General features: G+C 39.1%; 1 protein-coding gene across 3 annotated transcripts in view; it reads right to left on the bottom strand.

The window, feature by feature from the left end:
- The window catches only part of MMUT (methylmalonyl-CoA mutase), a 212,893-nt gene that overhangs the window by 181,290 nt on the left and 4,585 nt on the right, over positions 1-27,018 (bottom strand). Inside the window, exon 1 of one of the 3 annotated variants that reach the window (XM_053709591.1) lies at positions 17,607-17,643. The exons of the other annotated variants lie outside the window; for them this stretch is intronic. Coding sequence (XP_053565566.1) covers positions 17,607-17,628 — 22 coding nt within the window. The 5' untranslated portion in view covers positions 17,629-17,643. Of the gene's footprint in view, positions 1-17,606; positions 17,644-27,018 lie in introns of those variants that run through there. 3 annotated transcript variants of the gene reach the window in all.

Here is a 27,018-nt window from a genome sequence, read left to right as displayed (position 1 = left end):
ATCTGGACTGATTTATAGACAGGAAGATCTTGTTCCTTTGCAAGCTGCTCGATAGCTCAGGTCTGGTTAAACTGATTAATTTCAGCTTGCTTGGCTTGCATATCTTTGCTGCAACACAAGCGGACAGATCCAACTACTGGCTATTTTAATCAATGCACTGCTTCTCAATGTTTTCAATAGCAGTCACATGACTGAAAAAAACGGTGCAAATTGAACCGTTGTAAACCGAGGGAAACCTGTATTTGTGTTTTTATTTTATTAGAATAAGTAGGGGCTTTTTGGTTACTGGTGCATGCTTTAAGGGTTCTATAACGTCCCAGCAACTAAAGGCATTCCTTAAATAAACACTTTTCTGGATTTGGGCCAAATTGGATCATGGTACTTGGAGTTTCAGGGAGATTGCATTCCATTTGCTGGCATTAGGGAGCCGCTATTACAATCAGGGAGACTCCCTGAACTTCAGGGAGAGTTGGGATGTCTGTATTACATAAGCAATTTCCTTTTTTTAAAAAAAAAGAATTGTACTGTAATAGATAGCAAGGTGTAGAGTAAAAAAGGCTACACAAAAAATCATCTTTTGTAAATCAGAGGAATTTGGAAGCTAAAGTTGGCTAGAGAAAACACAGGTAAAGAAAAGATGGGTACAAGTATGTATGTGTGTATATACAGGGAGTGCAGAATTATTAGGCAAGTTGTATTTTTGAGGATTAATTTTATTATTGAACAACAACCATGTTCTCAATGAACCCAAAAAACTCATTAATATCAAAGCTGAATAGTTTTGGAAGTAGTTTTTAGTTTGCTTTTAGTTATAGCTATTTTAGGGGGATATCTGTGTGTGCAGGTGACTATTACTGTGCATAATTATTAGGCAACTTAACAAAAAACAAATATATACCCATTTCAATTATTTATTTTTACCAGTGAAACCAATATAACATCTCAACATTCACAAATATACATTTCTGACATTCAAAAACAAAACAAAAACAAATCAGTGACCAATATAGCCACCTTTCTTTGCAAGGACACTCAAAAGCCTGCCATCCATGGATTCTGTCAGTGTTTTGATTTGTTCACCATCAACATTGCGTGCAGCAGCAACCACAGCCTCCCAGACACTGTTCAGAGAGGTGTACTGTTTTCCCTCCTTGTAAATCTCACATTTGATGATGGACCACAGGTTCTCAATGGGGTTCAGATCAGGTGAACAAGGAGGCCATGTCATTAGATTTTCTTCTTTTATACCCTTTTTTGCCAGCCACGCTGTGGAGTACTTGGACGCGTGTGATGGAGCATTGTCCTGCATGAAAATCATGTTTTTCTTGAAGGATGCAGACTTCTTCCTGTACCACTGCTTGAAGAAGGTGTCTTCCAGAAACTGGCAGTAGGACTGGGAGTTGAGCTTGACTCCATCCTCAACCCGAAAAGGCCCCACAAACTCATCTTTGATGATACCAGCCCAAACCAGTACTCCACCTCCACCTTGCTGGCATCTGAGTCGGACTGGAGCTCTCTGCCCTTTACCAATCCAGCCACGGGCCCATCCATCTGGCCCATCAAGACTCACTCTCATTTCATCAGTCCATAAAACCTTAGAAAAATCAGTCTTGAGATATTTCTTGGCCCAGTCTTGACGTTTCAGCTTGTTTGTCTTGTTCAGTGGTGGTCGTCTTTCAGCCTTTCTTACCTTGGCCATGTCTCTGAGTATTGCACACCTTGTGCTTTTGGGCACTCCAGTGATGTTGCAGCTCTGACATATGGCCAAACTGGTGGCAAGTGGCATCTTGGCAGCTGCACGCTTGACTTTTCTCAGTTCATGGGCAGTTATTTTGCGCCTTGGTTTTTCCACACGCTTCTTGCGACCCTGTTGACTATTTTGAATGAAACGCTTGATTGTTTGATGATCACGCTTCAGAAGCTTTGCAATTTTAAGAGTGCTGCATCCCTCTGCAAGATATCTCACTATTTTTGACTTTTCTGAGCCTGTCAAGTCCTTCTTTTGACCCATTTTGCCAAAGGAAAGGAAGTTGCCTAATAATTATGCACACCTGATATAGGGTGTTGATGTCATTAGACCACACCCCTTCTCATTAAAGAGATCCACATCACCTAATATGCTTAATTGGTAGTAGGCTTTCGAGCCTATACAGCTTGGAGTAAGACAACATGCATAAAGAGGATGATGTGGTCAAAATACTCGTTTGCCTAATAATTCTGCACTCCCTGTATATATATATATATATATATATATATATATATATATATATATATATATATATATATATATATATATATATATATATATATATATATATATATATATATATATATATATGTGGCAAACCTAGCCACTTCTGGACTATAACGTAAGAAAGGTTGTCTGTGACAGACCCTTCGGTCAGGACTGAAAGTGTTAACTTTATTTTCTAACCACAAGTGGCTGGCTCCAGCTACAATCTAATTAATGCTTAGCATTCTATTGTTTGATCACCCCCAGAGAGAAACGCCTAAGTGATAAGGAGAGTCAAGAGTGTCCTGTGGTTGAAGTGTTTAAGTAATATAATCCTATTGTATCATGTCAAGGGCACTTCTCCCTCTTATCTAATGTACAACATTCTTTCCACCCCCATCTGGGGGGGGGGGGGGTCAAAAACCTGTATAAATCTGTATGCTGCCTTCAAATAAAGTGTCATTCTGTTTAAACCTGACAACTGGCTGGGTTGTGAACTGCTGATTCCCTATGTAGGACATTGTTCCCTGGTGTTAACCCTTGGTATCCGGTTGGTACCGTTACAATTGGTGGCAAGCGACGGAATGAACCTTATCGCCCAGAAGAGCAACTACACAAGCCAGTAACCTCAGGAAGAGGGGGAGTACTACAATACTGACTAAGATGGAAGGAGTACCAGGGACCGAAGTGAATGGAGATGGATTATTCTAAGCTAAAGAGACAAACGTAAAAGGAACTGCTAGAAGCCAGGGGAAAGATAGGCAGCAGCAAACCCAAGGCTATATTAATTGCTGAGCTGATGGAGGGAGACAGAGCTCGCAGCGCTACGCCTCCAGCAGCCATGGAGGAGACCCTATACCAGAGGGAAATGAGGACCAGGCTGGAATTTTTACCCCAACCTGTACCACGGGATATGCTATCCGTGGTAATGGCAGATGTGCAGGAGTACGTGATGGCACACAGTCCGCGGAATGCATCCTCCCGAGCAGAATCCATTTTGGACGCACTCAGCAACCCAGTAAGACCCAAAATCCCATACCATGCATTTAAAATGTTTTGTGAGGAGAAGGATGAGATTGATGGGTATTTACAGGATTTTGAGAGACTGTGCGAGTTACATGATTTGGAGCAGTCCGTATGGGTGCCGGTGCTAGCAGGCAAGCTAGCCGGTAGGGCAGCGGAAGCGTATCGCGCTGTACCCAGGGAGGACAGCAAGGATTACGCTAAAGTGAAGAGAGCGATCTTGGAAAGATATGCCATTACCTCAGAGGCATACCGGCGCAAGTTTAGAGGCCTGCGCAAGCCAGAAAGAGATTCCCATGCAGAGTGGGCCCACAAGCTGGATCAAGCATCTCAGGGGTGGATACAGGCCAGCCAAGCTACCACCATGGAAGAATTGCGACAACTGATGCTGTTGGAGCAATTCTTTAACGGCTTGTCCCCAGAAGCCCAAGAATGGGTGAGAGATCGAAAACCCCTCACCTTAACCGAAGCAGCCAGATTAGCAGACCAGCATTTTGATGCCAGGAGGCACCATGGACTACAGCCTAACAATGGACGGGCTAATATACAATGCCACACCTGCAAGCAGTGGGGACATATGGCACGTGAGTGCACCCAAAATCGGAGCAGACAAGCTTGGAACCAGGTCAGACAGAACCTGGCCCCAAGGGCGGCTGCTCACCATTACCAAACGGAGCCAGCCGCTCATGAGGTGTTGAGCACCCAAGCCGAGGAACCCCTGGGAATTCTGCATGAGGTGATGTCGGTCCAGGGACTTCGGGATTCGGGAGCTACTTTAACCCTGATAGCTCCCCATTTGGTGCCGGATACAGCACCCACTGGCGGATCCGTGGCAGTACGAGGGGCAGGGGGAGCAGTATACCGATTGCCCACTGCTAGAGTGGAGTACAGACCCCCAGTCACCCCAGCAGCTGCCAGTTACCAACCCCCGGCGCACCGCTATACCACACGGCCTCCGGCCACGAACTACCCTCAGAGAGCCCGGTTCAATTCGCGGGGCTACTCACAACCTATTCGGTGCTTTGGATGTAAGCAACTAGGGCACAAAAGACCAGAGTGTCCCCTAAATGCAGCGAATCAAGCACAGTCCTGGAGAAGACCCGCTGGCGGAATCCCACATAATCCTCAGCCTGTGGCCCGCTACGTAGAGGCGCCAGAATGCTGGGGCAGCCTACATGAAGCAGACCCCGTGCAAGCTGCCCACCGGAATAACCGGCAACGGGTTAAAGTGAATGGGAAGGAGGTCAGTTGTCTACGGGATACTGGTGCTACCATGACCTTGCTTCAAGAGAACTTGGTGCCTGAGAAACAGCACACTGGAGACACTGTGGCTGTGAGGGTAGCAGGGGGCACTGTGTTCCGCCTACCTGTTGCCAGGGTACATTTGGATTGGGGAGTGGGCGCTAGACTTGTGAATGTGGGGGTCAAGAAGGACTTACCTGCTGATGTTCTCCTTGGAAATGACTTGGCCCCCCTTGTTTCTGCCTATGCTCCCATGGATCCCGCTAATGTTAACCCTGTGACTACCCAAGCCCAGTCCCTCCGGGAAGAGACGCTTCCATGTTTGGGGTGGGGGCAGTACTGAGCCAAGTTGGAGCAGATGGCGGAGAACACCCCGTAGCTTACTTGAGCCGAAAGTTGTTGCCCCGGACATCCCCAAGCCGATCCGTTGGGATCAGACTGTGTATGCCGGCTTGGTTCTGGGGGAGCATTGTGGCAAACCTAGCCACTTCTGGACTATAACGTAAGAAAGGTTGTCTGTGACAGACCCTTCGGTCAGGACTGAAAGTGTTAACTTTATTTTCTAACCACAAGTGGCTGGCTCCAGCTACAATCTAATTAATGCTTAGCATTCTATTGTTTGATCACCCCCAGAGAGAAACGCCTAAGTGATAAGGAGAGTCAAGAATGTCCTGTGGTTGAAGTGTTTAAGTAATATAATCCTATTGTATCATGTCAAGGGCACTTCTCCCTTTTATCTAATGTACAACATTCTTTCCACCCCCATCTGGGGGGGGGGGGGTCAAAAACCTGTATAAATCTGTATGCTGCCTTCAAATAAAGTGTCATTCTGTTTAAACCTGACAACTGGCTGGGTTGTGAACTGCTGATTCCCTATGTAGGACATTGTTCCCTGGTGTTAACCCTTGGTATCCGGTTGGTACCGTTACAATATATATATATATATATATATATATATATATATATATATATATATATATATAATTAACCCATTAAAAGTTGTGTCTGTATTTCACAGCTATGCAGCATAGAAAGGGTTCAGCTGTACCAAGCTAAACTTTAGATGGTAGCAGGTGGCACCCATGTGTGTTTTGGGGTGTCTAAACCAGGGCCTAATTTTAAAGTACCAGTGGCTCCCTGACACGCGTTTGTGAAGCCCTGGATGGAAATATTCCTAAGGTTAGAGAAAGGCTGATGAGAGAAATAAGGTTAGCTCACAAATGTTATTTCATTTCACTTCTTGCCATTGTACTGCAGATTATGTTGGAACTTTATTAACTGATGAGAATAAAAACAAAATGGCTAAAAGATCATGGTGCAAAAAATGTAATTTGTAACGTGAAAAGTCTTATGTATTTCTGTCACACAAGTAAAGAACCAAATGTGCACTGGTAATGGAAAACATGCATCTTATTTGTGCAGTATTTAATAGTAGTGATAGTACGGTGAACATGCGGTACAGGATAAAGAAAAGGGGATAATTAAAAAGAAAGAAGAGAGGAAAAGAAATAAATGTACAACTGTAGCAGCAGCACAAAGAGAATAGAAGAAAGAGACAATAGGAGGGGAATAAGGGTCTGATGATCTAAAGCTCTCCGCTCAGGTGAGATTATATAAAATGATTCTCCAACTGCAAGTTCCCTAGTGAAATTCTAAAAAAGGAAGATTGTGCTTTACTTCTCCAAGGAGTGTTCTCTGCATTTCTGTATGTGAAGGAGAAACAAGCCCAGTGCAATATAACACTGCATGATATGACAGTTCTGCTGCATTTACACTTTGTGTTTTATATTTTCTATTACTTTAGACATCAGATTATGTTTTACCATATTTGAACTTTGCACTTTTTATCTTGTATTTTCATTTCTATACAGCAGTGGTTTTAGGGTTGTGATTTTAAAAATTCTGATTATAGTGCAGACTGCACAGGGACTGAACTCACTGAATTCTATAAAGAAAAGAACAGAACCTGGAAGTCCCAGAGAGATGAGAGATGCCTTCTACAGGAAGTAATAAGGTTCTTTGGGATACCAAATTCAAGAGGACAACATTTAGGGCTAATATAAAGTTTCCATTTGCAGCAAATACAAATTAAAGTAAAATGTTTTCATTACAATGTAACTTGTTTTTGACAGAAGTTTACTATATATTACTTTCCTGTCAGTTAAATAAGAGTACTGTGAGCAAACTTCACCTGCATAAAGTTGGCGAGATAATTCAGTGAGAAAAGCTTGTTTAAAATGCTGAAAGCATTTCACAAGTATTGTAAGAGAGCTTCAGAAAAACCCTGGAAACTTCCCTGCCCTTCCACTTTCTAAAGCTGTGTTTTATTTTACAATAAAGAAAATACTAACTTTAATTTGTAAAAGATACACAGAAATATACAAAGTACGATCCTACTTTGCTAAAGTAACACAGACACTTTCAAAACAACCAGAATTTGTCAAATTACTGCTGTATCTAATTTTAAATGCATTAAAATATTAATTAGAAAGTGCAAAGCTTAAATGTAATAATACTGAAAAGGACCCAATCTGAAGTGTAAAGTAATATAAAATGCACAGCACAAAGTGTAAATGTAACAAAACTCTCATGTAGTGCTATATTGCACTGGGATTGTCTTTCCTTCACATACAGAAATGCAGGGAATGCCCCTTAGACAAGTATAGCACAATTTGCGTGTCTAGAATCTTGTTAGAGATCTCACAGTGTTGGAGGGTTTCTGCCCTTTTTCTTTTAGCATTCAGTGAGTTCAGTCCCTATGAATTCTGCACTACAATTTCTTTCAAAGCAGGAGAATCTTTTATCATTAGTAGGGATAGTCATGGACCAAGGCTGTGGCGGACACAGGGTGGCGGACACTGGGTGGCAGACACTGCAAGGTCCAGTCACGGACACCAGTGTCCGTGTACGGACACTTTGCCTATCCCTGATCATTGCTACGGCATAAAAGGGAAAAAAACTGGTGCACACAATTATATATAAGCTATAGTGTGCTAGCAGCCATAGTAAATGATTGAATCAATGTAAAAAAGAAAAGAAGCTCCTCTACATATTATAAACTTAAAGCATGACAAGTGCACACTGCTACTAGGGCTGCAACTAACGATTATTTTCATAATCGACTAATCGGATGATAAAAAATAATGTTTCTTTCCATATTTATAAAATAAAGTCTTCATACTGAGTGTTATAAATATAAACTTCAGGCTAAGGGGTATATTTACTTTTACTATCAGTCGAGCGGACATGATTAGTTACAGCGAATCATTTACGCTCAACATCGCTAAAGCCGATAGCATACGCGGTCAGCATTTATCACTGCACAAGCATTTCCAGTGAAATACTTGCACAATGCCGCCCCCTGCTCACTGGCGGCCAATCGGCTGCTAGCAGGGACTGTCAATCATCTCGATCATATCGAATCGGGATGATTTCAATCCACCACCTAAAAGGTGGCAGACAAGTTGAACTATCACAGTTTATAACAGTCTGTTATTCATTCTTTCAGAAACTTTACATTGAAATGCAAAAATGTCAACATGACCACGTGCTCCTGGCTGAGGCTGGCTCTCTTTTTGCCAGCTATTTTGCCTACAGCAGAGAAGAGGCGCTCAGGTGGTGTTGAGGTTCCCGAGATGCATAAGTAGGGTTTTGCCAATTTCACCAAGGTGGGATATTTATCTTTGCTCCACCATGCAAAGGAGTTTCCTCCTTGGCAAGGGGCCTTTCAATAAAGTTTCATTCAAACGTAAAAATATCTTGAAATTCTATATGAAATGGTAAATAACCAGCAATAAGGTTAAGGAAAAAATATCTAGTCAGCATTTAAAATAAAAAATATATACTTAGAGGTTGAATCTGGTACAAATCACAATTTTATTTAAAAAAAAAAAATAATTAAAAAGTAAAAAGCGCTAAGGACTATATATCAATATCAGGACAAAGCCTTACACATTTATCTATACATTACATATAATCAGCAATAGCAAGGGATCCACTAATAATTGTGCAAACAGATAATAGTGCACACCAATTCAAATAACAACTCCCATCAATCTAGAGCTAGGTGTAAATAACAAGCTCAGCACTATATCATGCAAAGCATAGTCCCAAAACCCCTAATTTAATATAAACAATCCAAATGATGACTCCTATTATTTTGCACATAGGCCAGGAGTAGTTTAAAACTTAAAAATAAACTTATACTTTCCTGAAAAAGTGAAAAGTAAACGTCTGTAGACCTTCTTTTAGGCTAAGGGCATAACCATAAAACACAATACCATGTGCAAGAGCTCATTGGATGAAGCAGCTGGTGTTGTGCACAGACCAACTAATTGCAAACCAACTAAACGATTATGTGATTCGTTGACAACTATTTTCATAATCGATTATGTTGATTAGTTCTTTCAGCTCTAACTGCTATTAAAATATAAAATCACTCAGCTGTAGGGGCGTTTTATGGCCTAGGCCAACAAGGCCGGTGCCTAGGCCAGCAGATTTGGGAGGGGCAGCACATCTTTCCTATCCTCTCTCTAAAAGCCAGCACAGTACAGTGAGCAATAAAGTGTAGGCTTTTACAGAGAAGACAAGGCACGTGCGCGGATTATGGTCGCTCTTTACAAACAGTGCTCCTTTAAACCGTTGCTTCATTTAGAGCTGCCGGCATTTTTGCAGTGGAAGTGTTCTTGGTGAGAAACTTGACCTGGGATACACTTCCAAGGTGAGGCTGGAGGAGAAGACCTTGTGCCGATATGCTGCCTCCCCTTATCAGCTGTGGTGGGTCTGCGAGCGCAGTGCTTATTGCAGATCTTAGCAGCTAACAGACTGGATGTGTCTGTGCACTGCTTAGATCAGCTTGTGACGTATAATTATAAACTCTCAGCGCTAATGTATGTTAGCTACTAATAGCTATCTTTCTCTGCATTCATGTGTTGTCTAATCATAAACTCCCAGTGCTAATGTATGTTAGCTACTAATAGCTAGCTTTCTCTGCATTCATGTATTGTCTAATCATAAACTCTCAGTGCTAATGTATGTTAGCTACTAATAGCTAGCTTTCTCTGCATTCATGTGTTGTCTAATCATAAACTCCCAGTGCTAATGTATGTTAGCTACTAATAGCTTTGCTTTCTCTGCATTCATGAACCCACGGGGTAAATAGTAAAAGGACACTTAAAAAGTTTCATTACTTGAATGATGGTAATTACTGTATGTGGTTGCATGTGAAGGACAGTGATAGTTTTCAAAGTGTATTCTTCTTTCCCTCCCTTCATCTCTCCCTTTATCCCTCCCTTCCTCAACTCCCTCCCTCAACTCCCTCCATCCCTTCTTTCTCTCAACTCCCTCCCTTGCTTCCTTCTTTCACTCCTTTCTTTCCTTTACCACTTTTCTCTCTCTCTCTCCCTCCCTTCCTGCTTTCCTTTCCCTCCTTTTTTTCCCCTCCCCTTCTTTTCTCATGAAGAAAATGGTATGAGATGCATGCGATTCAACCCACCTGTATGCAAGAGTTTTGCTAGGCCATTTTCTTTTGAATTGTTATGAAAAACCAAACAAATCAAAAACATTTTACACACTGACCCAAAGAAATATTACGTGGAAAAAAGGCCTTAAACATTTGCAGGGGGGGGGGGAGCAGCAGAATTTTGAGTGCCTAGGGCAGCACAAAACATAAATACGCCACTGCTCAGCTGGTAATATTTTTTTTAGAAAAGTTGTATTAGCTGAAATAGTTTCACAAACATATTGAAATATATGAACATATAATAAATACTGAGCACTTAGTGTCAAAGCACGCTCAGGTGCCACCCGGCACTCAAATGTTGACAACGACCACCAACCAACATCATTATACACTAGATTTTTGTTTCCATAAATGGTTTGCAGATGATCCATTTATAAAGCCCATACAGGTTGTTTTTTTTTTTGGTTGTTTTTTTAAAAAGGTATAGTTTTGCTTATTTTTAAATAACATTGTGCTGATTTTCAGACTCCTAACCAAGCCCCAAAGTTTTAGATGTATACTTACTCCAGCTTGCTCCTGTTTGTGTAAAGAGTCTTTTCATATGCAGAGGAAGGGGGAGGGAGGTGCCTGCTTTTTGTGCTATAGAACCACTTGCAGTGGGAATTCCAGCTAACTTTTTCAACAGGGCTAAACTGGGAGCTTCTAAGTGAGTTTTTAAACAGTTTCATACTGGATTTTTATATCAGTATCTGTGCATATTCTTCCTTATAGTAGTGTCTATTACATGCAGTTAAATGAAAATTGGTGTATACTGTCCCTTTAAGGTGAAGTTTCCTTTTCCAGTGTGACCTCTTTATACATATGGAAGCCCTGTTGATGAAGGGCTAATGCTTGTGGCCACTTATCCTCCATAACTATGCCGGGTCTGAGCAGCTATCTTCGGCTTCTATGCTCTATACAAGTGGAGCCCTTTACCTAAATGTGTGCTCACTGTACTCGTGATCCCAGGAACCAATGCAACAGAAGTAAACAGATGCTGATGAGGCTCCGTGCAAGCCCTATGGGAGGAGCAGAACGCGTTCAAACTGTCCTGTAACATCATCGGAGTATGCCCCACATTTATTTGCTGCTGTTGCATTGGTTCCTAGGATCACGAGGACAGTGAGCACACATTTAGGCAAAGTGCTAAACTGTTTACACAGCACTTACTCTGGTGAGCTGTTGATATTTTCTTGTCAGCTTTGTCCAGTTATGCTGCATCACTTTCAGGTTATTAAGCATATGTGTACTATGTCCCTTTAAGAACTGAGCGTGTTTTGACACTATATTCATATATTTCTCTGATATGTCTGTAAACCAATTTGAGCTAATAAAACTTTTCGCATAAATATCACCAGCTGAGTAATTTTATAATTTACTAGCAGTGATGCACTTGTCATGCTTTAAGTTCCAAATATGTATAGGAGCTTCTTTTCTTTTTTACTTTGATTTAATCAATGCTACAGCATGTATTTAACCCCCTCAGTTCACCCAGGCCTTTTGTTATCACGGTAGTGATGGCTGCCAATATCTTTTATAAGGTGTTGAGAGTCCACTACTCCTGGGATTCAACTCCTGGCCACTAGGAGGAGGCAAAGATAGCTTTTAATCCTTTTTACATCTCTGGTCTACCCCAGTCTTTTCTTTGCCTACACAGGAGGAAGGTGTTAAGAACTCAATAGTATTTTGCATAAAGTGGTTTCTACAAAAAAATCAATACAAAAATTGTATTTTCTTTATTTTTTCCGATTCAAAAGAATTTTTAGAAAATCTTTTGTATAATTTAGTAAAAACATTATGAATTTTACTTTTACAAAGTTCAATGGATTTTAGACAATCCTGTAGTATATTTGTTCTATTTACTAGTACTTGTTTGGATCAGACAGCATCAGCTTTTATTTTAGTTTTCTGGTGTAAACAGTGGATACATATGGCCCGATCCGATATGCAGCGTCGCCCGCAGAAGCCAGCGACGGCAAATTTTGCTATGGTTTGGTATCACATATACGGCGTAGCATACAACTTACACGCGTATATTTCTGCCTTCAGCCGTATTTTTTTTACCCATAGACTGACATACAAAACACGCACAGTTTGGTATCCAATATACAGCGTAAGGACTTACGCACGCAGATTTCAGAAAATCTACTCCATTCTCATCTCGCCACAAATTGCAGGCGCAGGAACCCTTGCACTGACTAAAAAAACAACGTAACTCCCTGGAAGCCTTAACAAACACATACATTTCAGCAGCATCTCAAGGTTAAAGGGACAGTATACTATGATATTTATTTTTAAGGTTTATTTGTGTATTTGAAATAGTTTGAAGCCACAACATAATCAAATGGATCGAGCTTGTAGGTACTTTATCACATTGTGGACATATACTTGCTTATTTACTTTCAATTGGATTACCTTCATCTCTTTAGAACCCACTGGAGTGTAATTTATTCTAATGCTAACACAGCTTGGCACTGATGCCAAAATATATAAAGGGACAGTCAAGTCCAAAGAAAACCTTCTTTTAAATAGGGCATGTTATTTCAAACTACTTTCAGATTTAATTAGAACACTTGCTTTGTTCTCTTGGTATTCTTAGTTGAAAGCAAAACCTAGGATGGCTCATATGATCATTTCTAACACCTTCTTGAAGGCTGCCTCTTTGCAATTGTGTCAAACCAATCACAGACACCACAACCTCTCACCTGCAGACATAAAACACCTGATAATGCACACCCTATCAGTAAAATCACTACTATATATACCGTGTCAATTTATATTGGATGTGAGATACATTGATTTACAGCTTAGAAGTGAATATTACTATATGTACCCTTCAGAAACAACTATTGTGGATGGGAGTTATAGTACAAGAATATGTCAGAAACAGGATAATATTACCTTTTTTGGGCCATTTCCACACAGGCCTTATTATATGTTTAAACAATATTAGTGTACTAAAACACCCCTCACATGGATGTGGATGACAATTATATGGTAAATAACAGAGGACAAGATTTATGGTGAACTATAAGAATATATTTTTTTTTTAGGCTTCTTGGATAAGGGGGCAGAGGTGACTGGAGTGGATTTCCTGGTTTTCCTTGTTTGGGAAGATTCAGATGATTCTGCTGGAGTGCTGGCCACAGATGATAGGCTGCAGGCAGTGTCCTGCTGGTGTGTGAAGTGCTCAACCAACACACTCAAGAGTTGGTTTTGTTCCCGCCATCTGTTGTCAGTCTGCATCTGCATATCAGAAATAACTCTCATCATCTGCAACTGGTTTTGTACAATTGCACTTAATGATGCTGCCATGTCACTCTGCAGCTCTTTGGTACGCTGGAGTAACCTCTGTTGGCTCCTGTGAAACCTGTGTTGGACTTTTTGTTGTTATGAGCCTCCTCTGGAGTGAAATGTATTCCTCGCCCAGGGGAGAATACAGTGGATCTACAGGCTCTTGAGCAGCAGTGATTCTAGGTGCAGGTTCAACTCTATCTGCTGGTGCTTCAGGGACAACTTCAGCTGCTGGTGCTTCAGGGACAACTTCAGCTATATGCTCATCTAAGGATGGTGGAGCTCTCCCAAGGGAAGCGGATGGTGGAGCTCTCCCAAGAGAAGAGGATGGTGGAGCTCTCAGGCTGGATTGGTAGTCCCATTGACGACTAGTGTGTGACCACTCAGCCTGTCCAGTTTGCATTTCTTGCGACATCCCCTGTGTGGAAAAGCCATGACTGGCCTGACATTGTGTTGGGGGGGGGGGGGGTAAAGACATGGACCGTCCGTGGCTGACTTGGCTCCCCCTCAAAGCCAAAATGATATTCCTCAGGCCAGGTATCTTGCCAGGGGTCGTATGCCAATGGTGGTGGCATAACTTCTGGGTCCTCAACGGAGGCAATCCAACCCTGCTCATGCCTGGGAGCATACTGTCCATGTTGCTGCCTGAAGACTATTGGTGGAGGTGGCTGCATGGCTGTGACTGGTGGTGGAGGTGGCTGCATGGCTTTGACTGGTGGTGGAGGTGGCTGCATGCCTGTGACTGGTGGTGGTGGTGGTGGCGGCATGCCTGTTTGCAGCCTGGTGACAGGAGGTTCTGTGGAGGAGTCAAATGATGATAGGGATTAGTACTGTCATATATAAGTCCATGTGGGCATACAATGTACATTGATACATGCTAGGGACAATACTCATTCTCCTGTCAAACTATATAACATGCATGTGCACAATGTGATTTGTGATATGAGGGATTTTAATCTGCACAGTATACAGGTATGTATTTCATACAATAGTTATGTGTACATGTCAGTGATGGAGAAAATGTGTTCTTTAAGTGACACTATGGTCACACAATTTACTTTAGCCTGATGTAGGCACAGAACCTGCTTTCGGAGCTAAAATTATTGTGATGGCTATAGTGTCCATTTACTGAAAACTCAACATGTGGCTTGTGGCCTGTGTTACTCTGAGACATGTTAGTATTGCACTATTCCACCTCATATCATGAATTGCATTGTGTTAAGTAGCATTAATGTCAAAAATAATTGTAGATGTTTTTTGTTAGTAGGCCAAATACCATGCTCCTCATTGTGTACATGAATGTGTGACATTAAAGGATGTTATATCTCAAATACATATAATACTGGTGTGTGGGATGTTACTCACCAGCATGAGGTGCTGTGGTTGCAATCCCTGAGTCACAAGCCCCTGGAAGTCCACGGACTGCTGTGATACTCAGGGACCTGCGTATCATCTCCTGCCAGGTGTTGTATTCGGTTTCCAGGGGTGGACCACCGCCTGTTCCCCTCTGGTGCATGGCTTCCTGCCCCATCTTCTCTTTCACCCGCCTCTTGCAATCGTTCCACCTTTTTTTAAGTCCCTCGACAGTCCTCCTCTGCGGGGCCACACTGTTTACAGCATCTTCTACCGCCAACCATGCTGTCTTACGCCTTCGGGCAACGCCTTTGCCCTTCTCCTGGCTAAAGAGGGCACTGTGGTAGTCCATGATGGCCTGGACTAGCGCAACATTCTCTTCGAATGAGAAGTTTGGGCATCTCATGCGCTCCTCCTCTGTGGCCACCTGGCTTGCTCCCTGGGATGTCCCTGGTGTGGGTTCCTCCCTATCCTCTCCCTCCTCCCCCCTTCTGTTCCCATGTGCACCCTCTGTCCCTCTTCTAAGTGTGCCTGGTCTCTGGGCACCTCCCCTCCCATCATCCCTTCTAACTCTCCCTCTCCCCACTCCACTTACTCCCTGACGGGACCCCGCTGCTCCTCCTGTCCACTACAATACTCCTCTCCCTCCAACTCCACTCCCCTCTTCCGCCCTATCTCTCCCTGACATCCTCACACTACACACACTCACACTCACTCCCAGTTCAATCACACACAATCACAACCAAACACTCAGCCTATCACACTGTAAAATTGAAATAAAATGTGTGAGGTGTTAGAAAAAAAAAAGTGTTGTGTATTTTGTATATGTATGTATGCAATATGTGTGCAATATGTAAAAATAAGTGTAAGTAAATGTACAAGCTTACCCAAACAAAAATCCGACTTAACTAACCATATGCTGCGCCTCTCTCACTACTCTTACTAATCCTAAACTCACTGTAGTGTGCTGTAGCTCAACGAACCATCCAAACACACTGAAGAAAATGGCGGCTGCGCATGGGTTTATATATGACTTTTGAATAGCGTAATTACGTTGCGCATTTTTAGATGGAGTCGCCGGTAATTTTTACGAGTTTTAGCCTAATTTGCATAAAACTACACTTTGAGACTTTACGTGGACAAAATACTGGCGTAAGTACTTGCGACAACTAAAGTAAGTATTTGCGCACTTTTCGGAACAACGCCAGTTTGTCCTACTTACGCCACTTTAGCATCTGACAGGGCCGTATATTGGATACCACAATGTGCGAGGTGAAATTACGGGCGGCGCGGGTTCCCTCACTCAGCCGAAAACTACGCCGTATATCGGATCGCGCCCATAAAGCTTACTAAGAGGCGGGAAAGTTTCCCCCAAAATTAATTACAGCCCATTCTACTAGCTCAGTTTCCATTTCTTAATCATTTAACAGTGAATCTTCTATAGAACATATTTCAAAACGGTAACCTGGTCTTCTTTTCACACCTTCACAAAATTCTATCCTTGTATATTTTTGCAACTTCTGAGGCAGCTTTTGGCAGGAAAGTCCTTCAAACTGCAGTCTTTGGTAAATTTTTGTCCCACCCATTTACTCGTGCACTCCACAGAGTAATGGCTCAAGGACTCTCACCACCTTATGAAAGAAAACAGAATTTATACTTGCGTAATGAATGTATTTCTTTCATGGTGGTGAGAGTCTATAAGACCTACTCATATTTATTTTTACAATTGGCAGAAGTTCAAGTATGCACCTAATTTACCCTGATATCTCATTTACAAATTCTCTATTTCTTTTTTCAATTTTTTTGGCTATACATTAGATTGGGATACCAGATGGGTGAGTGGGATAAAAAGATCTTGGAATGTTGGGTATCTTTGCCTCCTCTTAGTGGCCAGGAGTTGAATCCCAGGAGTAATGGTTTGTGGACTCTCACCACCATGAATGGAATTAGTTTATCAGGAAAGCATACATTTTGTTTTTTAGATGAGAGGTTATCAGCAGACACCCAATAACAGTAAAATAAGTCAATGTACTTTTTTGGAGAAGTTTCACCATTCAACTCTGAGCCTGTAACATTATATACAGTTATTGCTTTATATATGTAGGAGATTATTTATATCACTTTCTAACTGTACAAAGTAATAGAGAAAATAAATCAATTTTCACAAGTGGTATGTTCCTAGACTGCAAAACAAGGCAAACCTTAGAAACAAAATGAGAGTTTTAAAAAGATTTAAACAATTATTTTATATATGGACTTTACAATGTAATAAATTGCTGATGTATTTTTATAAATAAGTAAACATTAAATACCTCTTGCTTTTGTGTAAGCAACAAGCAAATACAGTAACCTGCAAATAAATAGCTGGTTTAGTCAGTTTGCAGCATTTTGAAAACCTAAGTTACAGAGTTTGCTTTTTAGCGAGTGGACAAGCCGATGTGTAATGTTCATTATTCTTTAAATAATCATAATAGATGGGTTTATAACAGAAATGAGTTTAAAGGTTTTTACTACTGATCTAAGGAAAGAAGGAAGAATATTATTATTTTTTAATTAAATAAATATGGGATAAGCTGGTAAACACTCAGCATTCCATTTATAAACAAGTTATTGCCCTCTATAGAAGATTTACTTATACACACACAGGCAGGAAGCAAACTCTTATTTTTCATGTGAAAGCACAGCACAGAGCTATCTTTTATCTCCATCAATACCATAAGTACATAAAGCTCATCTATTTTATTTTTATTTTTTAATTTCCCAAATATTCAAAGACCCTTTTCCAGGTAGCTTTTAGCAAATGACTCACAGATAAATGAATCCAGCAGGGCTAAGCTGATCATCTGCAGGGGAAAACACTAGGTGCGATCAAACGCTATGTACAAGCATTAGCCAACAAACACATGCACAGCGCAGGGTTTAGTAACACAATTCCCAGTACATACAGAGTACTAACCCTACCTGCAGCAGCAGCCTGACACATACACAGTCTGCTCTTGCCGAGGGGTATCCTTTTCCTGAGACATTGGGATGTGCAGGACCTGTCATCCACACAGCACTAATTTAAAGCTTGAAACAAGTGTTAACTACAGACGAAAGCTGCGCTCCTCCCTCCTGAGACGGAAGGAAAAGAATGAATTGGCAGAGTACCCGAGGTAGCAGTCTAGCAAGTCCTCTCTATCCCAAATATATCCCTCAAAAACTAAACCACTACTTTGGGACATGAAACCCAAAATATTTCTGTCATGAGTCAGATAGAGAATACAATAATAAACAGCATTCCAATTTACTGGTATCTAATTTGCATTCTTTAGATATCCTTTGTTAAAGAAATAGCAACGCATATGGGTGAGCCAATCACACGAGGCATCTTTGTGCAGCCACCAATCAGCAGCTACTAAGACTATTTAAATATGATTTTCAACAAAGGATATCAAGAGAATGAAGAAAATTAGACAATAGAAGTAAACTGGAAAGTTGTACAAAATTGCATGCTTTTTCTAAATCATGAAATAAATAATTTGGGTTTCATGTCACTTTAAAGTATTCTCTAATAAAAATACAGAGGATAAATGGATAACATTTAAAACTTTGTTAAATAAATATACATATCAACAAATATCATATGGTTATAAAAATAAAAAAATCCAAGCCAATGTGGCTCAATATAAATGTGTTAAGAGAAATTAGGAAAAAACGTAGGGCATTTAAATTATTCAAAGAAAATAGTACAGACTCAAAATTCCATATTTATAAGGAATGTAACAATGCATGCAAAAAAGCAATCAAATTAGCCAAAATTGAAAATTAAAAATGAATTGCAAAGGATTCTAAATCTAAGCCTAAAAGGTTCTTTAAGTACATAAATAGCAAAAAATCTAAGAAAGACAATATAGGTACATTAAAATGCGGGGAGGGTAGCATGATTAACAGTGACAGGGAGAAGGCTGAGATACTAAACCAGTTTTTGTCTTCAGTATACACAAGAGAGGAACCATTGGATGATACTTTGGAACAAAATAGAACATGCCAGCCCATACCATTAATTGGGTTATGTATAGAGGATATCAGGAACAAATTGGATAATATTAAGGTAAATAAAACTCCAGGCCCAGATGGAATACACCCAAAGGTGTTAAGGGAATTTAGCACTGTTATAGACAAACCTCTACTCTTAATTTTTCAAGACTCATTATCCTCAGACATGGTACCCAAGGATTGGCGTAAAGCTGATGTGGTGCCACTCTTCAAAAAGGTAGGTAGGGATGATCCAGGAAGCTATAGACCAGTTAGTCTGACATCAATAGTGGGGAAGATATTTGTAGGGATTATATTGATGAGCATATTCGTGTAAACAAAATTATGGAGTTCTAATCAGCATGGTTTTATGAGAAATAGATCATGTCAAACTAATCTAATTAGATTCTATGAGGAAGTAAGTAAAAATATAGATAAAGGGGAATCAGTTGATGTGATATACTTAGATTTTGCAAAGGCGTTTGATACAGTGCCCCATGAGAGATTAATGCACAAAATTAAGGGACTGGGAATAGCTGAAAATGTTAGTTTGTGGATAAATAACTGGATAAATATAGGGAGCAACGAGTAGTAGTAAATGGATCATATTCAGATTGGACAAAGGTAATCAGTGGAGTACCCCAGGGATCAGTGCTGGGCGCTATTCTTTTTAAAATTTTTATAAATGACTGGGAGCAAGGATTAAATAGCGACATCTCTATTTTTGCAGATGATACCAAGTTAAGTAAGGTCATTAGGTCAGAGCAGGATGAATTTTCGTTACAAAGGGACCTGCAAAAATTAGAAGTATGGGCAGGTAAATGGAAAATGAGATTTAATACGGGAAAATGCAAGGTTCTACATTTTGGAAGTAAAAATAAGCAATGCAACGTATTATTTAAATAGAACAAGACTTAGCCAAACACAGGAGGAAAGGGATTTGGGGGTAGTAATAGATAACAAGCTAAATATGGGTGTACAATGCAGGGCAGCAGCTTCAAAGGCTAATAAGATACTAGCATGTATTAAAAGAGGCATTGACTCAAGGGAGGAAAGCATAATTCTGTCACTATATAAAGCCCTCGTAAGACATCACCTTGAGTATGGAGTGCAGTTCTGGGGACCAATCGCAAAAAAAAAAAAGATATTGCAGAAACAGAGGTCACAATTTAAGGTTGCAGGAAAGGAGATTTAATCTCTTGCAACGGAAACATTTTTTCACTGTAAGAGCAATAAAATTGTGGAACTCATTACCAAAGGAGGTAGTGAATTCCAATACCCTAGATACATTTAAAACTTATTTGGATACTATTCTGTCTATAAACAAAATTCATGGATATGATTGCTAGTATTAAATGGGTCACCTTTTAGTGGGATTATTTAAGATTAACTGGAGCTTTTTGTATATATTTTAGATTTGTATAGGTTGAACTTGAGGGACTTCGGTCTTTTTTCAACCTCATCTACTATGTTACTATGTTAAAATGAAAATAATCATGTATCAGAGCATTTTAAAGTGATGGTAAACTTTTCCCTTTGTATAAACAGATCTGGGATGTTTGCAATTGTTTGATATTTTAGATGGAATTTAAAGGGATAGTAAACACCAAAATAAGTTATTGTTTAAAAAGATAGATAATCCCTTTATTTACCATTCCCAAACACAGTTATATTAATATACTTTTTACCTCTGTAATAACCTTGTATCTAAGCTTCTGCTCACTGCCCCCTTATTTCAGATCTTTTGACAGACTTGCATTTTAGTGTTGACTAACTAACTGAACTAAAACCCTCTAGCTGTGAAAACTTTCAAATGAATTCAGATAAGAGGTGGCCTTCAAGGGCTTAGAAATTAGCATATTAGCCTACCTAGGTTAAGCTTTCAAATAAAAATACCAAAAGAACAAAGCAAATTTGCTGATAAAAGTAAATTAGAAAGTTGTTTAAAATTACATGCCCTATCTGAATCATGAAAGTTTATTTTGGATTTAACTATCCCTTTAATCTTTGCAAAGGGCTTAAATACACAGATAAAATAGGCAATTCACTACAGGGAGCTAGCTGAATACATCTGGTGAGCCAGTGACAAGAAGCATGTGTGCAGCCACCAATCACCAGCTAGCTCCCAGTAGTATGAGCCTACCTAAGTATGCTTTTCAAGAGAACAAAGTGAATTTGATAATTGACGTAAATTGAGAAGCCTCTTAAAACTGAAAAGTGTGTCAAAATTATGAAAGTTCTCTTTTAAATTTTGTATCCCTTTAATGGGAAACACATATCAACCGTACTCATTTTCTTGGTATACTTTGCTGAAGAGAATGCTTATGTATGCCCAGAATCCGCAATGCACCACAGGGAGTTTGCTGGTGATTGGTGGCTGCACAGATATGCCTCATCATTGGCTCATATGATTTGTTCAGCTAGCTAGTGATTTCTGCTATTAAGCCCATCTAGTTTTATTCTTTAACAAAGGATACAAGGAGAAAGAAGCACATTTGATTTACTGTTTAAAGGAACACTAAACACATTTCATGCACCTCCCTCCAATCATGGGTGTTCACTGCAGATATCTGAAATAGAGTTACTACACATGTGCAAACAGGTCAGCACTGCAATGTAGTGAAAGGTAGATTTCAACATGGCAGCACCCATAACTAGAGGGATGTGGGGAATACCCTTAAAGGGACACTGAACCCAAATTTTTTCTTTTGTGATTCAGAAAAAGCATGCAATTTTAAGCAACTTTCTAATTTACTCCTATTATCAAATTTTAATTATTCTCTTGGTATCTTTATTTGAAAAGCAAGAATGTAAGTTTTGATGCCGGACGATTTTTGGTGAACAACCTGGGTTGTTCTTGCTGATTGGTGGATTAATTTAACTGACCAATAAACAATTGTTGTCCAGGGTTCTAAACCAAAAAATAGCTTAGATGCCTTCTTTTTCAAATAAAGATAGCAAGAGAACGAAGAAAAATTGATAATAGGAGTAAATTAGAAAGTTGTTTAAAATTGCTGCTCTATCTGAATCACGAAAGAAAAAATTTTGGTTCAGTGTCCCTTTAATACTATGCTTATAAAATGTGTTTAGTGTTTAATGTCTTTTTACAATTGCATGCTCAAAAAAGTTTAATTTTTACTTTACTCTCCCTTTAAACCTAATCAATATTTTTAAAGGGACATAAAACTCAAAATGTTTCATGATTTAGGTAGAACATACAATTTTAAACAACTCTCCAGTTTACTTCCATTATCAAATTAGTTTCATTCTCTTGGTATCATTTGTTGAAGGAGCAGCAATGCACTACTGGTTTCAAACTGAACACATGGGTGAGCCAATTACTATATATATATCTATCTAAATCTAATTATGACTTTACTGTCCCCTTAAAATTAATTTCAGTTATTAAGTGTTAAAGAAACAGAACAATATTTTAGGGACAATAACAAACTTAAAATATTTCCGCTGAAAAAAACCAAGACAATACTAGAATAATATTCCCACCTTATTTCAGTTGCTATTCACGTGCCTTATAAGCAGAGATACTGCATAATGCAGAGGCATATGTGTTAATTTGCCTAGTCTGACAGGTCTTTTTATAAATGTGATAAAATCTTGTTTTATTCTACATGGGCAGATAACATTTAAAAAAAAAAAAAAAAAACTACATTGCTTGGAATGGGAAAGGTTTGAATTTCGAATAGTTTCGATTTCTAAATATTAGTAAAAAAGTAACGAGTACAGCGCCAGAGGCTAGGGAAGGAGGTAAAAGCCCTAAAGGTACTCAGAGGTGTGGAGTACAGCTACTATATTAAAAGTAGTGGAATATATTAAAAACAATATGTTTATTACAAGAGTATGTTATTAAAAAGGTAAAATACAATAAAAATAAAAACAATGGTAATTAGTTACAAAATACCAACTTCGAAAATTTCAATTATACCAATGGGAATTCATGGATCCATGATGAGCAATAAAATAAAATATGGGGTTGACAATAAATGGCAGTGATAATATAGGTTAGTAGAACTAATGCAATCAATGCCTAGTGATGCAAAATCGTAGTGCATACAGTTGCAGAAAAGTTCAGATCAGCCTGTAGCACGCCACTTTGTACAACACAGGCATAGTGTCTCAAGTATGAAAACAATGGTGATTGACCACATTCCACCACTACCAAGAGGTGGCAACAGAGCAAATAGATTGCTCCAGAGAGAAACTAAATGGATTCACATGCTGGACACGGTCATACCAAAGGGATTAAATACTAATTTGGATTTTGGACCATTCTACACAAAATAACATGGACATAGACTTTGATTTGCCATCCCAATGTGTAGGAATATATTCCAGGAACCTACACACTGGGTACACACTGGTTTCTATCTATTCCAATTAGGCATGAAGGAGATGGCTATTTATCAAAAGTATATACAAAATAAGGGCCAAGTGTACATATTAAAGTGTATGATTAATAAAGAAATATAGTGTTAATTATGTCATACAGGGGTTGCAAACTATTAGCATAGGGGATATCTGCCAAACTGTCACATTGTTTTTAATTTTTGTTTAAAGTGTCCTCTTATTTTTTAGGCTGTTATGTGTGGGGATGGTATAGATCGAGGTTAAACCACTTGTGGATCTTTAATCGAAGAGCACTGTTGTGCTTCATATGAAGTTTATCTTCATCCTCAAGTTGTCATATCGCTCGATGCCAATCTGAACACATACACCTTATATTAGGACTTACACAGTTTGTTGGTGTTTTTGTTTTCCCTGGCTGTGGGTTCCCATGACAACCGCCTGCTGTTCAGCCTACATGATAGGGTCCCAAGCACGCTATTGCGTGATGACAGTAGTAGGAGCGGCTAGAAATGACATACCGTAGTGTGTGTATACAAACGGTTGCCATGGAGACACATAGCCAATCGGAACCGAATGACGTCTTACGCTCACGCCCACGTTTGAGCGTGATGACGTCAGGGGGGAGATGGAGGAACTGCGGAGCGGGAAGATGTGAATATGGATGTGTATATAAGGTTGTATATAGATGTAAGTTGTTAGCGATTTTCTACTTTGGGAACATGATTGTCCTATATTGATGTTAGCAGAACATTTGACAAAGATGTCACAACGACATCGAAACGTTATGGATGTACTTGCTTTTTAAATATATGAATTAAAAGTTGTTTCGTATTAAGACCAGTGAGTGCCTTCTTGCAAACGAGGAATGGATACAATTTATGTGAAGTGCACCCTGGCAGTTGTGGTAATGTAAGACTGTGCTTATCTCTTCTTGGAGAATATATATATATATATATATATATATATATATATATATATATATATATATGTGAATAATATAAAGGATGAACAGTTAGTATGCAATTGGCACTGCAGTGCAAAAAAAATGACAGTTAAGCAAAAAAAGGTGGAAACATGGTGAAAAAATGATGGAAAAATGAAGTGAGGTAGCACAATGATTGTGAAGTAAAACCAAAAAATTAAGAGGTGAAAAAAAGGGATCCAAAAATATAAAAAAGGTGAAAAACACAATGATGTTCAACAAATGTTAATGATGATCAAAAAATGTATCTTAGTTGTAATCCAAATGAATAGATGCAAATTTAAAACAGAGTCAAATAATAAGAAAAACCTTTGAATCCTGGTGATGAAATCCCCTAGGCAAGTCCCTAGTATCGGTCAGCTGTTGATTCAATATTACACTATTTTTTATTCTTTTTACAGGGACGTTTTTTAGGATACTGACCGTTACTAGGGACTTGCCTAGGGGATTTCATCACCAGGATTCAAAGGTTTTTCTTATTCTTTGACTCTGTTTTAAATTTGCATCTATTCATTTGGATTACAACTAAGATACATTTTTTTGATCATCATTAACATTTGTTGAACATCATTGTGTTTTTCACCTATTTTATATTTTTGGATCCCTTTTTTTCACTTCTTAATTTTTTGGTTTTACTTCACAATCATTGTGCTACCTCACTTCATTTTTCCATCATTTTTTCACCATGTTTCCACCTTTTTTTGCTTAACATTGTCATTTTTTTTGCACTGCAGTGCCAATTGCATACTAACTGTTCATCCTTTATATTATTCACACACATATATATATTAACTTTTCTGCAACTGTATGCACTACGATTTTTGCATCACTAGGCATTGATTGCATTAGTTCTACTAACCTATTTTATCACTGCCATTTATTGTCAACCCCATATTTTATTGCTCATCATGGATCCATGAATTCCCATTGGTATAATTTAAATTTTTGAAGTTGGTATTTTGTAACGAATTACCATTGTTTTTATTTTTATTGTATTTGTATTTTACCTTTTTAATAACATACTCTTGTAATAAACATATTGTTTTTAATATATTCCACTACTTTTAATATAGTAGCTGTACTCCACACCTCTGAGTACCTTTAGGGCTTTTACCTCATTCCCTAGCCTCTGGCGCTGTACTCATTACTTTTTTACTGGCATCTCAATCTCTTGGGGTTTGGTTAGGACCCCTTCTGTGTACAGCTTAGGGATCTACTCAGCGCTTGGTTACACCACCCTTTTTCTAATTTCTAAATATTAGTACAGGTATCTGAATCTGCAAAGATTGGACAGCTTGGATAGGGGATGGGACCTATCCATCAAATTAGGGACAGGGTGGATAAAAATCAATTTATTTATTTTTTAAATCAATTAAATCTATATTTTATGTTTAAATAGGATTTTTTCCTAATAAAATGCTTTTTGAGGATAAAATCTATATAAAATAGTTTCGATTTAAGATACATTATTATCTAAAGGTTATTTGTTCTGAAATATAGATCCATTTTTTTTAATTATATAGTAAGATGCTGTATATTCTTGGCTGTAATGTTTTTGTTAAAATAATTCCATTAATCCATTCACAATGTCACGCTCTCCCAGAGGTTTCAGTCTGATTATTTTGGGCATTTTTTTTCTATCTTGAAGATATTATCACATATTAGTGGTTTTGAAGTTCTCAAAACTGTGAATTTGTGTCTGCAGAAATAACATGCCCCTTCACAGCAAAATGTTATCAAATGAAACCTTTTGGGTGCAATGACCATAGCGAAAATAAAACTAAATTATAAACTCAACACATAAAAAGTCTGGCACTCTCTTGCAAGCACACAGCTAGATTAAAAGGATATGAAACCCAAATGTATTTAATGATTCAGATAGAGCATGCAATATTAAGCAACTTTCTAATTTATTCCTATTATAGACAGACCATTTTTGGTTCAGACCTGGGTAGCACTTACTGATTGGTGGCTTTATTTAGCCACCAATCAGCAAGCTCTAGCCAGGTGCTAAACCACAAAGGGGCCGGCTCTTAAGCTTACATTCCAGCTTCTCCAAATAAAGATACTAAGAGAACAAAGAAAAATCGATAACAGGAGTAAATTAGAAAGTTGCTTAAAATTGCATGCGCTATCTGAACCATTAAAGAAAATATTTGGGTTTCATATCCCTTTAACAGAAGAGCTAGTTACAGCATTTGGCCAAATGGCAATAGGCTTAAGACCACGTCCATTTCTGTGTTTTGTTTGTTTCTATGGAAATTACAAAGGGCCTGTGTCACCCTTGTTTGTATCTCAGAGTGTTTGGTTGAGGGCATGCATTGAGTGGCTGTAGATTAGGGACCCAAGAAGGAGAACTTGACGTGTTCCTGGGCCTATCACCATTTGGTCAAATGCTGTAATTAACTCTTCCATTTTGCTTTTAATCTAGCTGTGTGCTTGCAAGATGCCAGACATGCTATATGGTGTGTGTGTGTGTGTGTGTATGTGTGTATATATATATATATATATTTCTTTTTACCTGTAATTGGTTTGCCAGGTGTCAAGTATTTATCCCGACGGTCCAGTAATTCAAATAGCTGCCTACAGTTGTTGGACACTGATTGGATCCAGTCTAAGACCTGATTTTGTAATATGGCTGATGGGGTATAGGGTTGTAGGTGTGAGTTATGGGCATATAACTGACATGTGCTGTGGTGATGGGGTTAGATCTTGACTCCACCTACTCTTTTTCCAGATAACCCACTGGTTGGTTGTCTAGTAATTTTTTAGACAACAGCTGGCAATCCTATCTGTAAATGATTGACAGGGTAGGCCAACATTTGGAAGCTATGTAATGGGGAGAGCGTACTTTTGAAATAAAATACAAAAGTGTGTTAATTTTAGTGATCCATATTTAAGATTTCTTAAAGTAGTAGCTACTTTAAAGGGATAGTCTACTTGAAAATTGTTATTCTTTAAAAAATATAGAAAATCCCTTTATTACCCATTTCCCAGTTTTGCATAGCC

This window comes from Bombina bombina, chromosome 4 (assembly GCF_027579735.1).
Source record: "Bombina bombina isolate aBomBom1 chromosome 4, aBomBom1.pri, whole genome shotgun sequence".
Taxonomy (NCBI): domain Eukaryota; kingdom Metazoa; phylum Chordata; class Amphibia; order Anura; family Bombinatoridae; genus Bombina; species Bombina bombina.
This window is presented reverse-complemented; position numbering and strand designations above follow the sequence as displayed.